General features: G+C 41.1%; 1 protein-coding gene across 2 annotated transcripts in view; it reads left to right on the forward strand.

The window, feature by feature from the left end:
- Positions 1-15391, forward strand: part of PRPF18 (pre-mRNA processing factor 18) — a 50615-nt gene that overhangs the window by 22979 nt on the left and 12245 nt on the right. For both annotated transcript variants that reach the window (XM_060192207.1, XM_007532067.3), the window contains 4 exons: positions 10507-10653; positions 12240-12308; positions 13979-14119; positions 14243-14314. In XM_060192207.1, coding sequence (XP_060048190.1) covers positions 10507-10653; positions 12240-12308; positions 13979-14119; positions 14243-14314 — 429 coding nt within the window. The remainder of the gene's footprint in view (positions 1-10506; positions 10654-12239; positions 12309-13978; positions 14120-14242; positions 14315-15391) is intronic.

Here is a 15391-nt window from a genome sequence, read left to right on the forward strand (position 1 = left end):
AATCCTGCTGTGAAAAAAAGGGCCATCATGCCGCAGACCTTCTCTGTGCATCGTGAGTTAGTTAGTCTTCTGTTGATGATTTATTGATTTTACTTTTATTGGTGGGAGGGGAATGAATTATTGCACATTTGTCTATACATGTGTATGGTTTCGGTTCTGTATGACAGGTGTATACTACATACTCTTACACCCCCCCCCCCCCATCAAGGACCACAGATCCCCTCTCCCCTCAGTTCTCATTTCATTTCCTCCCCAGAGTCCCTTACTTTGGTGTAGTACACACCACCCTCAGTCCAAGTTTCATTTTGTGTTCTCCGTTTCTGTCTCCCATGTTCCACCTACATGTGGAGCCATCATGTATTAATCCCTGTCTTCCTGACCTGTTCCTCCCAACACTTTTTCTTCTCTTTCAGTAAAGTCTAGGTCTTTGATAGTTGGTCTTGGTTCATCAACATTGGTCATACCACTAGGTCCTTTCTGCTCTCCCTTTTCTTATATGCTTGATCCTTTTGTTGCTCTTGTTGCCCATGGCTTGGGGCCCAGCTGTGTGTGCCTTTTCCAGACTGCACTCTGGCCTCTGGCTACCTTATTTCATGGTTTCTTCTGTCCCTGCCCTCCTGCCCACCACTTGGTGCTGAGTCTGTGCTGAAAAATGGCCTTTTTCTGCTTTTTTCCTGCTAGTATAGCTCCTGCTTCAAGCCGCCCCTTCCCATGGTCCCGTTTGCATGCACCTGCCTCTCTGAGTATCCTCAATCTTTGTAGATTGTGTCATGAAGTTCTGGGTGCGTTTTTGTTTTTTTGTTTGTTTTTGTTTTCCCCTCGTGTGATCTTTTAACCATTGTAACTCCTGGCCATTCCACCCTGTTCTTGTTTTAAATGGATTGTCATTAATCATTTGAATTCTAAGGTTGTCACTTTTTTTTTTTTGAATTTTAGGAACTCTATATAGATTTTTTTTTTTTTTTTTTTTTGCCTCCAGGGTTATTGCTGGGGCTCGGTGCTTGCATGACAAATCGACTGCTCCTGGAGGCTATTTTTTCCCTTTTGTTGCCCTTGTTGTTGGATAGGACAGAGAGAAATTGAGAGAGGAGGGGAAGACAGAGAAGGGTAGAGAAAGATAGACACCTGCAGACCTGCTTCACTGCTTGTGAAGCAGACCCCCTGCAAGTGGGGAGCTGGGGGCTCGAACCAGGATCCTTACGCCAGTCCTTGTGCTTTGCGCCATGAGAGCTTAACCCGCTGTACTACCGCTCAGCTCCCTCTCTAGATTCTTGATACAAGTCCTTTGTTAGACCTGTTTTTGTGACTGTTACTCTTAGTCTGCGTCTTACCTGCTCTTTTTTTAAAAAAATAATTATTAGTGATTTAATATTGATTAACAAAATTACATGTCAACAGAGGTATAGTTCCACACCATTCCCACCAATAGAGTTCTGAATCTTCAGTCTACCCACTGCAAAGCTACTGCAGTTCCCCTAAGGCTGTAGACATAGGCCAACCATCATCTCTACAACTATCAGTCTACATTTATACATAATTGCCCCCCTTTTCTTCCAGATCCAATCCTCTCTTTTCTCTCCAAACCACTCATGACAACATTACTGCCTTTATATGTCCCTCTCCTTTTCATCTTCTCTCTCCGGTGCTGATGGAGCTGGAGTTTAGAGCCCTCTTATCTTCCTCCTCTCACTTTTCCCCCACTGGAAATATGGATCAAAATTGTTTTCTGGGGTGCAGAAGGCAGGAGTTTGGCTTCTATAATTACTTCTCTGCTGGACGTGGGCATTGGCAGTTTGATCCATACCCCCAGCCTGTTTCTGTCTTTCCTAGTGGGCCAGAGCTCTCGAGAGATGAGGTTCCAGGATACATTGGTAAAGTTGTCTGCACAGAGAAGTAAGGAAGGTATCATGGTAGCATCTACAACTTGGTGTCTGAAAGGTGGCAGGGCGTAAAGTGAGACAAAATGGTTAATGAATAGGAACCAAAAAGTAGGAATAGAGCAGATGAACTTAGGGATCTTAGGGTAGAAGAAATCTAGGAAGTACTGCATTTTAGGCATGTTCCTAGGGGCACACAACTATGGTAGTTTTTACTTGAGTTTGATAGCCTAAAGTTGGATAAAAATATTGTCTGAGAAAATGGTATCAGAGTAGAGAAAAGGGTTAGAAAGTTGGATTAGGGCAGTGAGTAGCTCTCATTCTTGAAAAACTTTCTGTGGATAAATTAACTTTTTGGGGACCGGGCATGGCACAAAGCTTAAGGACCGGCATAAGGATCCCAGTTCGAGCCCCCGGCTCCCCACCTGTGTGTGTGTGTGGGGGGGGGGGGGGCGGGTGTCGCTTCATAGGCGGTGAAGCAGATCTGCAGGTGTCTATCTTTCTCTTCCCCTCTATGTCTTCCCCGCCTCTCCATTTCTTTCTGTCCTGTCCCAGCAACAACAATATCAAGAACAATAATAACTACAACAATAAAACAAAGGCAACAAAAATGGAATAAATAAATATATTTTTTAAAAAATTAACTTTTACCTCCATCCACCTGACCCAGCGCATGCATTTATATATTTAGCACCAGAGCCTGTGTAGCCTGAGTCCCCATTGGTCTGAGCTCTGAGCTCATGGTCACAGCTGGGAACATTGCAAGCTGCACTTATTTCAGGACCAGTTTTCCTCGAGTGGCAAGGCAGGATACCCTAACCTCCCTTTGCAGACTGTCTTGCCTCTTAATGGTATAGTTGGATGAGCAGAAGCTTTACATTTTGGTGAAGTCTAGTTTATCATTCTTAATGCTTAGTATTTTTATGCACTGCTGTAATTGTTGAAGAGATACTCTTCTGCTTTTATTTGTAAAGCTTCATGGTTTATTTTTTCATAGGTTTATTTTTTTAAGAAAATTGACAATTGGGCAAATGTAAGATGTTTCATAGCACAGAACTTTACCATAATAAAATTAGAAAAGGAGACGCTCAAGTCTCTATACACACCTGTCATACTTGACTGTGTAATGGCTTTTTTAGTGAGTTTTCCCCTGGCTGGTCTTAGTTCATCATAACACTGAAAAGAAAATAATTGCTGTACTGGGGAAAATGCAGAATTTCCAAGCTCCATGGAGCTTTATTTTAAATCTAGCTTAATGTCATTCTCATACTTGGTGATGGGCATGAGCACATAGTGCAATGAAGTGATGGAGGAGAGTGTCACAACCACTTGGTGCTTGAGCCAGGGCTGCAGCCTGGCTTTGGGTCCTGAATATGTTGTCACTGTCTGGCCAATACCTCTCCCTCTTGTTCTCTCCATCTATGTCCTCTTATAGTTCAGAAAGGTAGTTGAAACCTTTTCGTTCTTCTCTTCCTCAAGAGGTCATCTAATATTTGTGTTTATTAATTTATTTATTTTTCCTTTTGTTGCCCTTGTTTTTTATTGTTGTTGTAGTTATTGATGTGGTAGTTATTGGATAGGACAGAGAGAAATGGAGAGAGGAGGGGTAGACAGAGGGGGAGAGAAAGATACCTGCAGACCAGCTTCACTGCCTGTGAAGTAACTTCCCTGCAGGTGGAGAGCCGGGGGCTGGAACTGGGATCCTTAGCTGATCCTTGTGCATCTGCACCACGTGTGCTTAACCCACTGCTGTACCGCCCGACTCCCAAGAGGTCATCTAATAAGGGTGAGTACAAGACATAGAGGAACATTACTTGGGGACACTAGGTCATTTTTAGTCAGTTTTTCTTTTCTTATCTTTTTTTTTTTTTTTTTTTAATTAAAGAAAGGAGACATTGACAAAACCGTAGGATAGGAGGGGCACAACTCCACACAGTTCCCACCACCCGATCTCCATATGCCATCCCCTTCCCTGATAGCTTTCCCATTCTCTATCCCTCTGGTAGTATGGAACCAGGGTCGTTGGTGGGTTGCAGAACGTGGAAGGTCTGGCTTCTGTAATTGCTTCCCCGCTGAACATGGGCGTTGACAGGTAGGTCCATACTCCCAGTCTGCCTATCTCTTTCCCTAGTAGGGTGGGACTCTGGGGAAGCGGATCTCCAGGACACATTGGTGGGGTCTTCAGTCCAGGGAAGCCTGGTCGGCATCATGCTGGCATCTGGAACCTGTGGCTGAAAAGGGAGTTAACATACAAAGCCAAACAAATTGTTGAACAATTATGGACCTAAAGGCTGGAATAGTGCAGATGAAGTGTTGGGGGGTACTCACTGCAGATTCTCGTGTACTTCTGCTTTCAGGCATATATTTTGCCCTAGTTTATGGATACCTGTGAGCATATGCTCTATCTCATGGAATCTGGTCTATATCTAGGTTTTGGGACTTTGTTAGGAAGTGAACCACCTGGGATGGAATTAGAGAATACTATGAAAGGAAAGGTCTCACCCGAGTAATGAAGCTGAAGGGTTGTCATTCCACACCTGAAGTCTCTGGACAGTCTTGAGGTGAAGCATGTTGAGGTGGCACTCGTTGCGTTGATTAGGTTGCGATCAGCGGATGCAATATTATTTGATATGAATTGAGAGAAGCATGCAGGAAAGTGCGCCCCACCCTATGGTTCCAGGACTGGGGGAAATAGAGGATCTATAGTGGAAATGTGAGGTTCCCGCTGTCTTAGGGTTCAAGAAGACAATGGATAGCTATTATCATCACATTATTTGGTAATTGGGTTAACTTTGAAAGGTACCTTTGTTAGGTTTTGCTGTATAATACCCAGTATCTTGTATATAGCTGTGCCACAAGTTGCTTCTGTTCTACCTGTTCTAGGCTTTTGAAAGAGTCCACATATCAAAGACTCAGCCTATGTATTAAAAAGACTCAGTCTGTGTTTTAAAAAGTTCAGACATACATTCAATTTCTCCCCCTCATATTAATTAAATAGTGATTTATATGACTACACTTTAATAGGAGTGTACATAAACACTATTTCCACCACCAAAACACTGTGTCCCTTTCCACCCACCGACCTCCATCCCGTCCCCCCCCCCCCCCCGGAAGCCGAATGTCCACCCTCCCACTCACCACAGGGTTTTTACTTTGGTGCCCTACTCTTCATTTAGTCAAATCCTGCTTTTAGTTTCCCTTTCTGTTCTTCTTTCTCAACTTCTGTTGATGAGTGGGATCATCCCATACTCATCTTTATCTTTCTGACTTAGCTCACTTAACATAATTTCTTCTAGCTTTTCCAAGATGGGTCAGAGAAGGTGGGTTCATTGTTCATAATAGCTGCATAGTAAGTATTCCATTGAGTATATATATCACAGCTTTCTCAGCCATTTATCTGTTGTTGGACACCTGGGTTGCTTCCAGGTTTTAGCTATTATGAATTGTGCTGCTATGAACATAGGGGTACACATATCTTTTTGCTTGGGTATTATGGAGTCCTTGGGGTATATCCCCAGGAGAGGAATTACTGGGTCATATGGAAGGTCCATGTCTAGCCTTGTGAGAGTTCTCCAGACTGCTCTCCAGAGAGGCTGGACCAATTTACATTCCCACCAACAGTGCAAAAGGGTTCCTCTGTCCCCACAGCCTCTCCAGCATTTGTTGCTGCTGTCCTTTTTGATGTATGCCATTCTCACAGGAGTGAAGTGGTATCTCAATGTTGTCTTTATTTGCATTTTTCTGACAATCAGCGACCTGGAGCAGTTTTTCATATGTTTGTTAGCCTTTGGGATCTCCTCTGAAGTGAATGTTTTGTTCATATCCTCTGCCCATTTTTGGATGGGGTCATTTGCTTTTTTGGTGCTAAGTTTGCTGAGCTCTTTGTATGTTTGGTGATTAGTTTCTTGTCTGATGTATGGCATGTGAAGATCTTCTCCCATTCTGTGAGGGGTCTTTTTGTGTGACAGTTTCTTTGGCTGTGCAGAAGCTTTTCAATTTGATGTTGTCCCATTGGTTTGTTTCTGCTTTAATCTTACTTGCAATTGGGTTTGTTTCATCAAAGATGTCCTTGAGGTTTAGGTGGGAAAGTGTTCCACCAATGTTTTCCTCTAAGTATTTGATAGTTTCTGGTCTAACATCCAGGTCCTTGACCCATTTGGAGTTGTTTTTTGTTTCTGGTGAGATAAGGTGGTTCAATTTCATTCTTCTGCATGTTTCAACCCAGTTTTCCCAGCACCATTTATTGAAGAGAGCCTCCTTCTTCCATTTAATACTTTGGGCCCCCTTATGAAAGATTAGATGTCCATAGGTGTGGGGGTTTAGTTCTGTGCTTTCAATTATGTTCCACTGGTCTGTGTGCATATCTTTGTTTCAGTACCAGGCTGTTTTGATGATGGGCTTATGATCTGGGAGTGTGATGCCTCCATTTCTGTTTCTTTTCCTCAAGATGGTTTTGGCAGTTCTAGGTGTTTTCTGGTTCCAGATAAATGATCGTAGTTTTTGTTCTATTATCTTAAAGGAGCTTGGTGGAACTTTGATGGGTATCGCATTAAATTTGTATATGGCTCTGGAGAGAATATTCATTTTGATGATATTTATTCTTCCAGTCTATGAGCATGGGATGTCTTTCCATTTCTTGGTATCAGTCTCTAGTCCTTGAATAGTGACTCAGAGTTTTCAGTATACAAGTCTTTCACTTCTTTGGTCAGCTTTATTCCTAGGTATTTGATTGATTTTGCTGCAACAGTGAATCAGAGTGATTTCTGGATGTCTTCTTCTTCAGATTAATGTTTGCATAAAGAAATGCCACTGATTTTTGTACATTGATTTTTGTAGCCTGACACCTGGCTATATTGCCTAATAACTTCCAGTAGTTTTCTGCTGGATTCTTTAGGTTTTTCTATGTATACTATCATATCATCTGCAAATAGTGAGAGTTTGACTTCTTCCCTTCCAATCTGTATTCCTTTGATTTCTTTCTCTTGCCTGATTGCTATGGCAAGAACTTCCAACACTATGTTGAAGAATAATGTTAAAGTGGACAACCCTGCCTAGTCCCCGATCTGAGGGGGAATGCTTTCAGCTTCTGTCCATTGAGTATGATGTTGGCTGTAGGTTTGGTATATGGATTCTACTATCTTGAGGAATTTCCCATCTATTCCTATTTTTTATAGAGTTTTGAGCATGAGTGGGTGTTGGATTTTGTCAAAGGCTTTCTCTGCATCTATTGAGATAATCATGTGGTTTGGGGGTTTGCTTTTATTGATGTGGTGAATGACATTGACTTACATATGTTGAACCAGCCTTGCATTCCTGGGATAAATTCCACTTGGTCATGATGGACAATCTTTTTGATCTGCTGCTGTATCCGGTTGGCCAAAATCTTGTTTAATATTTTAGTATCTATGTTCATCAGAGATATTGGTCTGTAGTTTTCCTTTTTTTGTTGTGTCCCTATCTGCTTTTGGTATTAGGGTGATGTTGGCTTCATAGAAGGTGGGAGTATTCCTGTTTCTTCGATCTTATGGAAAAGCTTTAGAAGTATGGGTATTACCTGTTTCCTGAAGGTTTTGTAGAATTCGTTTGTGAAGCCATCTGGTCCAGGACTTTTGCTGTTGGGGAAATTCTTAATAATGGTTTCAATTTCTTTGTCTGTGATTGGTGTATTTAGGTTTTGTAGTTCTTCTTGGTTCAGTTTTGGAAGGGCATATGTTTCTTGGAATTCTTCCATTTCTTCCAGATTTTCTAGCTGGGTGGCGTATAGTTCTTCATAGAAGTTTCGCATGATTTTCTGGATTTCTGTGGTGTCAGTTGTGATATCTCCTCTATTGTTTACAATTCTATTAATTTGAGTCTTCTCCCTTTTTTGTTTAGTGAGTCTGGCTAGAGGTTTGTCAATCTTGTTTCAGTTTTTCTTTTTTTTAAACTGCCACTGGGGCTTCGTGCTTGCACAATGAATTCACCCCTCCTGGAGGCCATTTTTTTCATCCCTCCTTCCTTCCTTCCAACCTCCCTACCTTCTCTGCTGCTGCTGCTGCTCCTTGTGCTCCTCCTCTGAAAGAGACAGTGAGAAATTTTAAGGGAAGTGGAGAATAGAGAGGGAGAGAGAAAGAGAGACATCTGCAGCAGTGCTTCACGGCTGATGAATCTTCCCCCCTGTAGGTAGGGATTGGCGACTTGAACCTGGGTCCTTGTGCATGGTAACATGCACTCTACTTGGTGTGCCACTAACTGGCCCCCATTTCAGTCACTTTTTAGACAGTTACTTTTTTTTTTTGCTAAGAGCTTTATTATTATTTTTTTTTAGTGATTTAATACTGATTTACAAAATTATAAGATAATAGTAAGATCATAATTGCATACAGTTCCCACCACCACAGAGTTCTGTGTCCCATTCCTTTCATTGTAAATTGCAGTAGTTCTCTGGCACTGATACAGGTTGGTTGTGTGTGTGTGCGTGTGCGTGTGTGTATTTCTCCGTTTTTTTTTAGTTGTCCTGCCTTTACTTCATTTCTAGTTTATTCCTACGCCTATTAGTATCTCCAAGTGTCTTTCCTTTTTTTCCTTTTATCTCTGATAAGTGAAACTGTTCCTGGGTTCCTCTGGTGTTTTCCAGATTCACTGCCTTTTCACTGATGGTATAAAAACAAGATTCTTGGTGATAAACACTTCAGGTCCTGGTGGAATGGGAATACAGAGCCCTCTGGTTTACTTCCCCTATAATTTAGTCCTCTTGAAGTATGGATCAGAGTTCTTTTTGGGTTGTAGAAAGTGGGAGTTCTGGCTTCTATAGACGAGACTTAAATCATACATTATTGTTCCACAAGCATAAAGCCCTTTAAATCCATCATTTTTCAGATGGCAGGACTTTTATAAAAATAGCTAAGTAGTAGTATTCCATGGTGCACATTATCACATCTGTATTTGGTTCTCTGCTAATGAATTTCAAAAGTTATTCTATCTGGCTGTTGTAAATAGTGCTGCAGTGAACATGGGGGCGTATGTCTTCAAATTGGGTTTTTTATTCATCATGTAACTACTTATCAATCACATAATTAGAGCATAAAGTATTTATGATTTTAATTTCTTGAATTTTTATGCTGTCTTCCATAATCACTGTTCAATTTACAATGCCCCTAAACAATGTAAAGGTTCCCTACTCTCCAACACCTTTTTTTGGTCTTTTGGTTAATGACCATTCTCTCAGGTGTGTCTGATTTTTTAAGTTGTATTACCTTAAGTTGTATTATTTTGTCTTATTTATTTTTATTTTTTTTGGATAGACACAGAGAGAGATTGAGACAGGAGGAACTAGAGTAGGAGAGAGAAAGACCCCTGTAGCACTAATTCACTGTTTGCAAAACTATCCCCCTTGCTGGTGGGAACCAGAGGCTCCAACCCCAGTCCTTGTGCCTGGTTAACATGTGTGCTCAACTGGATGCACCACTGTGCAGCCATTCTCACTGGGTTTTGATTTGTGATTCCATGATAAGAAGAGCTGAGCCATCTTTTCATGTGCCTGTTGGCCATCTGCATGTCTATGGAGAAACGTCTGTCTGTTCAGTCCCACTGGACATTCTTCAGTCAGGTTGGTTGGTTTATTGTTAATACATTAAAAAAAAAATTTTTATTATCTTTATTTATTGGATAGATGTCAAAGTTCAGGGCGCCAGTATGCCGGGCTAGCTTCGCAGCAGGAGACAGATGACCAGTGACACATGGCTGAGCGGAGAAGCAGTATTTCTTTATTTATGAGCGAATGGTTCAGAAAACTAATCTAATCTAATCACAACCCAAATGTCTTTCCTGATTGTGAAATGTACCCGCCACCAGGTTGGGAGTGGGAGCTTGAACCTGGGTCCTTACATGAATTTTTTTTTTCAGTCAGTACTGGGATCTTGCCATTTGTGTGATGCTCCCATCCTGCCAGTTTTTCATTATTTTAGAGAGGATAGAGAGGAAAAGGGGGCGGGGGGAAGATACAGAGAATCTCCAACATCCCTTTACCATCTGTGGAACTCCCCTAGTGCCACCCATGATGCTCTTCTGTTCTAACAGGGCATGACCCCAGGCCCTTGTGCTTGATAAGGCATGCCCTCTTCAGGGTGAGCTATCTCCTGACCCGAGTCCATGCATGTCTTTTATCTATTTATCTCTCATAGGTTTTATCAGACAAACGATTGTTCATGCATTCTTTTACATTTACATGTGTTCCTGAGAAATCGGGAAGACAAATACTGTATGATTTGACTCATTTGTTAGGAATAAAACATGACAGAAACTTCAATTAAAAGAGTAATGTGGCAAGGGGAGGGGAAGAAAACAAGTAAAGTGGGTCATAGGGATAAATTGCGTGGTAATGATGGAAATAAACCTATTGATTTTTAATATTATACACCAGAAATGAATACAGTACTTTAAACCAACAGTTTTTTTTTTTAAAGCAACTCTGAATTGGTAGTGATGGTGATACATAGTAAGTTGGAATTTTGAGTCTCTGTTTTCACTCAATTCTTAGCTTCTTATAGAGTGCCCCCCCCCAAAAAAAAAGAGAAAAGAAAATGAATTGTACTTATTGTTAGTGTGAATTATGTATTTTATACCAGATACATGTTTTCACCTTCTGTAGGGATTGAGGAATGATCTGAAAGCAGCTTTGGATAAGATTGATCAGCAGTACTTGAATGAGCTTGTGGGTGGCCAGGAGCCAGGTGAGGAAGACACACAGAATGATTTGAAAGTTCATGAAGAAAACACCACAATCGAAGAATTAGAGGTAACTTCCCACGGTACCCTTCAATCCTTGCAGCAGTTTCTAGTCATTCCAGAGCCTTCTTTCGTGCTTTGATTTGCTCCCTTTTCCTCATTGTCCACATTCATTCCCTTCTGCCTTCAGAAGTAATCATGCTAATATGTCTGATGTGCATCTTTTGTTTAATTTTGGTCTCATAAGACCTGCAGTGTTTTGTATGATTATTGTGCTGTGGAATTCTTCATTCTGTTTTTCACTTCTTTTTTTTTTTCTTTTAAGATTCATCCTTGGTGCCTTATGTACACTTTAGCCTTTGCTTATATTATAACTCTGTGTTCTTTTCACACACTGCAGCATTCATTTTCTTTTTGTGCCCCAGCAATGATAGACAGCTAGGTTGCATATGCCTCCCTGTTACTACAAACAGGTTTGTGGCATGCAATTAAGACCATTCCTTTATGGACTCAAAAGTGAGATGGCTGGATATAGTCTACTGCCAATAGATGGCCATCTGCATCCTCACGGCACTGTGTGTCTTGTCTTCCTGCATCCCTGCCAACATTTGGCAATATCTTGCTTTCAAAATTTTGCCAGTGTGTTGAATGTGGAGGGATACCTAGAATCTTAAAGAACATTGTTGTACCATTTAAATATCTAGCATGAAAAAAATGTCTGACTTAGTTTAAGTCCCTTATTGCTTAACAAAACAAACTATTTTCTGGTTTCCCTTTTTTTCTTGCTCTTACTTATGCTGTGTGCTTTCTGAGATTAGAACTGAGGAAGGACTTGCTTTAATTGCCTTTTCCACAGCACCTATGGGGGGGTGAGGGGGGAAGAGAATAGAATTATTGAAATAGTGTGAGCAGTAAGTTCTGGGCTTTTATTTTTGGAAACAACCTTATTTAGATACATCTAAATAAGATACAACCTTATTTAGATACAACCTTATTTAGATACACTCCCAAGAGGTGGTGCAGTGGATAAAGCATTGGATACTCAAACATGAGGCTCTGAGTCCAATCCCTGGCAGCACATGTAACAGAATGATGTTTGGTTCTCTCTCTCCTCCTATCTTCCTCATAAATAAATAAATAAGAGAGAGAGATACATCCTGTACAACTAGTTCATTTGAAGTGTTCAATTCAGTAGTTTTTAATGTGGTCAGCTAGTGACGGTGCAGCCATCATCATCATATCTAGGTTTAGAACATTTTTGTTCCCCTGAATAGGAGTCGCTTATCTTCTGTTTTCTTTTGACTCATGAAAGATAACATGCTCTCTTAAATGGCAAATCTCTCTTAAATGGCAAATTTTCTTTCTTTTTTTTATTAATTGTCTAGAGATTCCTCCAAGTCTTTATTTTATTTCAGGATTTATTCAACAGTGAGAAAGATGGTCAGAGAGAACCAGAGCATCACTCTGTCACATTGGATGTTGGGGGTTAAATTAGAGACCTCACACTTGAGAATTTAAAGCTTTATCTATTGCGTTACCTCCTGGACTTCTCGTTAGGTTCTTAAATAAAAATCAGACTATGAGGAGACTGGTGTAGATAGAACATACGTTCAGGTACTGCTCTTTATTCTTGAACAGAGCATGGTTTTTCTTTAGATGCTGGGAGAGTCTTTAGGAAGAGGTGACGATCATAAAGACATGGACATCATCACCAAGTTTCTTAAGGTAGGTAAGCTTTGACTGCAAAAGGGGAGCATTTGGGTTGGTTAAGAACTGTTGTAGTTTTGAACTGTCAGAAGTTAAACAATGGAAAATAAAATTGTCAAACATTTCTTGCACTGCATGTTACATGCTTGGGTATAGAAATTAATCAAAGAAGATGCTTATTTCTTTCCATGTGGCAGTTGGGAAGGTTGACATTAATGTAAACACAGTGAAGAGAAAACACAACTGTACCATAAACACATTTGAGAAGTATAAAATTTCAAACACCCTTAGAAGTGCAATGGGGAATGTTTCAGAAGATTTTATGAGAGGTTGATGGTGGAAAGGAAGACCATAGAAAGACATTATTGGGGGGAAAGCAAACACATTAGTAATTTTTCAGAGACTGGTTACTGAAATTCATTTTCTCAGTGGTACCAGTTGCTGTCTTTTCCTGTTATGAGTTCTGTTATGAGTTTCCTGTTATGATTCTCTCTTCCAAGCATTGCTCTTTAGTGGTAAGGCAGATTGATGTACTCAATTTAATAAATCTAAGATTCATTTTAGTATATTTACAGACTTTTAATTCAGACTAAAAGATTCATAGGCAGCACATGCTCTCCCTTGTATTCACAGTTTAAATGCAATATGCTAGTCACCTGTATTTCAAAGACATTGAAGTTAACATGTGCAGCTTGATCAGACCTGGGAACTTTGAGTGGTGCCACTCCTAACAAGATCCTGTGTGGGTAATGCCAGGAGAAGTGTGCCTTCAGCCTCCGCTGCTAAGCTGCCTCTAGAAAGGCTGCAGTTTGTGCACTTCAACCCAAGGGGCACCAGGGCTATATTCCTGGATAGGGAGAGAGGGGAAGAAACATAATTGTTTATGTGCCAATTCTTTCCCCACCCCCTCCTTTAGACAGGTGCTTTCGTGGAAGTTTTTAATGGAATTGTGGTCACTATTGCATCAGCACACAGTCTGTGTACTACCACATGTTTAGAAAATTGATAAGATGTTGGAGCACATGTGGTTCTGTGACTGATACTGTTGGGAGTTGAATACATAATAGAAGTATAACCAAAGAAACACAATCGAACAAGTTCTTCTCTATTGCCTCTCCAGGGTTATCACTGGGGCTCCATGCTGGCACTATAAATCCATTGCTCCTGGAGGACATTTCATTTTTTCGTTTATTGGATAGGACAGAGAGAACTTGAGAAGAGAAGGGAAGATAGAGAGGTAGACAGAAAGATAGACACCTGCAGACCCGCTTCACTGTTTGTGCAGCAACCCCCCCTGCAGGTGGGGAGCCAGAGGCTTATACTGGGATCCTTGTGTAGGTCCTTGTGCTTCGTATTATGTGCGCTTAACCTGGTACACCACTGACCCCTGCAAACAAGTTATTTCTATCAAATAATAGTTACCTATGGAGTTTGATAGATTTTTTTTTTAAATAGATTATCTTGTGCAAGTATTTACAGAACAGAAAATTAAAGGCTTGCAAAAAGCAAAGCGAGTGACAATATTTCAAAAGATATGACAAAATAAGCAGAACTAGCCCATTAATGAAATATTCTTGATATTTTAATAAGTTGAAAAAATTAAAATTGTTTTGTGTGCTAGAGAGCCCTTAGACACATTGAACCACTGGGTGGCGATACAGTCTAAAATGACCCATTTCTTTCAACAGTTTCTTCTTGGTGTTTGGGCAAAAGAATTGAATGCCAGAGAAGATTATGTGAAGCGCAGTGTTCAGGGTAAACTCAACAGTGCTACCCAGAAGCAGACTGAGTCCTATCTCAGACCCCTTTTCAGAAAACTCCGCAAAAGGGTGAGATTCCCTTTTTGAAAACCATTCTAAAGATGGTTTTTAAAAATTGATTAAAAAAAAAAGAATAAATTTAGTTTATACATATAGTAACTTTCAATTTTTTTTTTTTTTACCTTTTTATAGAATCTCCCTGCTGATATTAAAGAATCAATAACAGATATTATCAAGTTCATGTTGCAGAGGGAATATGTGAAGGTATGTTACAACATGCTATGATTTGAAAATGTTTCAAGTTAGGCTTCTAGATTTCATCTATTAACAGTTAGCACAGTGGCAGCAGCAGGTCCCCTGAAGGGAAAGACTTGTCCCTCTTGTCTAGTGACTTTCCCTCTGATTCTGGGAGTGTATGGCGAAGGAACAGAGTGTGTGGCGAAGGAACAAACTCTGGTATCCAGGGACCATTGGAATAGGCTTATCAGGGTGAGAAGCATGACTTTCTGTTGTTAGAAGGGAATAAGAACAGATGGACCTTCTGCACCAGAGGTGAAGGTTGGAGCCACGAGGCTGCTTGAGTTAGGAGGCTGTGCCTGCCTGGAGAGCAGGAGTCAGGGTGTCAGGTCTTCAGATCAGGAGCAGGAGACAGACTCTGAGCGTCTGAGCTCACAGGAAGGAGGGTTGTCGGGCTGCACTGTGGAGAAGAGAGAGGAGATCTGAGCAGAGAGGGAACACAAATCTTTATTCACGTGGGCACCTCAGAGTTGGGTGAGAGCGCAGCAGTTTGGGCCACATAGAGCTAGCAAAATGGCTGCCTCCCGCTACGCTCAGCAACACTTCTCTGCGTCAGGTCACCGAGGTGAAAAGGGGCAAAGAGAGACTGGACCCGCAGCAGTGGTGGGCTTTATATGATAAATACCAGAAGTGGAAGTCGGGAAAGGCACTCCGGGAATAGAGTTTCAACTCTCGCGAGAATTGACAATATCCTGAGGGGACAACATGGTGGATGTGACCGCATCTGCACAATTTCCCAACAGAGTGTGGGACTCCTACCATTCCTGGTGGTCAGGGCCGTCTACTTCATAGGACCTTATACTAATGTGGATTTAGTGTTTGTACCCTCTCCCCACTCCTCTCACCTTTAAAAAACTTTTAAAGGAAAAAGGAAGGCCCATCTCTTCTTATTCCCTTCTAACAACAGAAAGTCATGCTTCTCTCCCTGATAAGCCTACTCCTGTGGCCCCTGGATACCAGAGTTTGTTCCTTCGCCACACACTCCCAGAATCTGAAGCAAAGCCACTAGTCAACTCTTTTTTTATTCTTTTTATTTCAGACAGA

Source organism: Erinaceus europaeus, chromosome 6 (assembly GCF_950295315.1).
Source record: "Erinaceus europaeus chromosome 6, mEriEur2.1, whole genome shotgun sequence".
Taxonomy (NCBI): Eukaryota; Metazoa; Chordata; class Mammalia; order Eulipotyphla; family Erinaceidae; genus Erinaceus; species Erinaceus europaeus.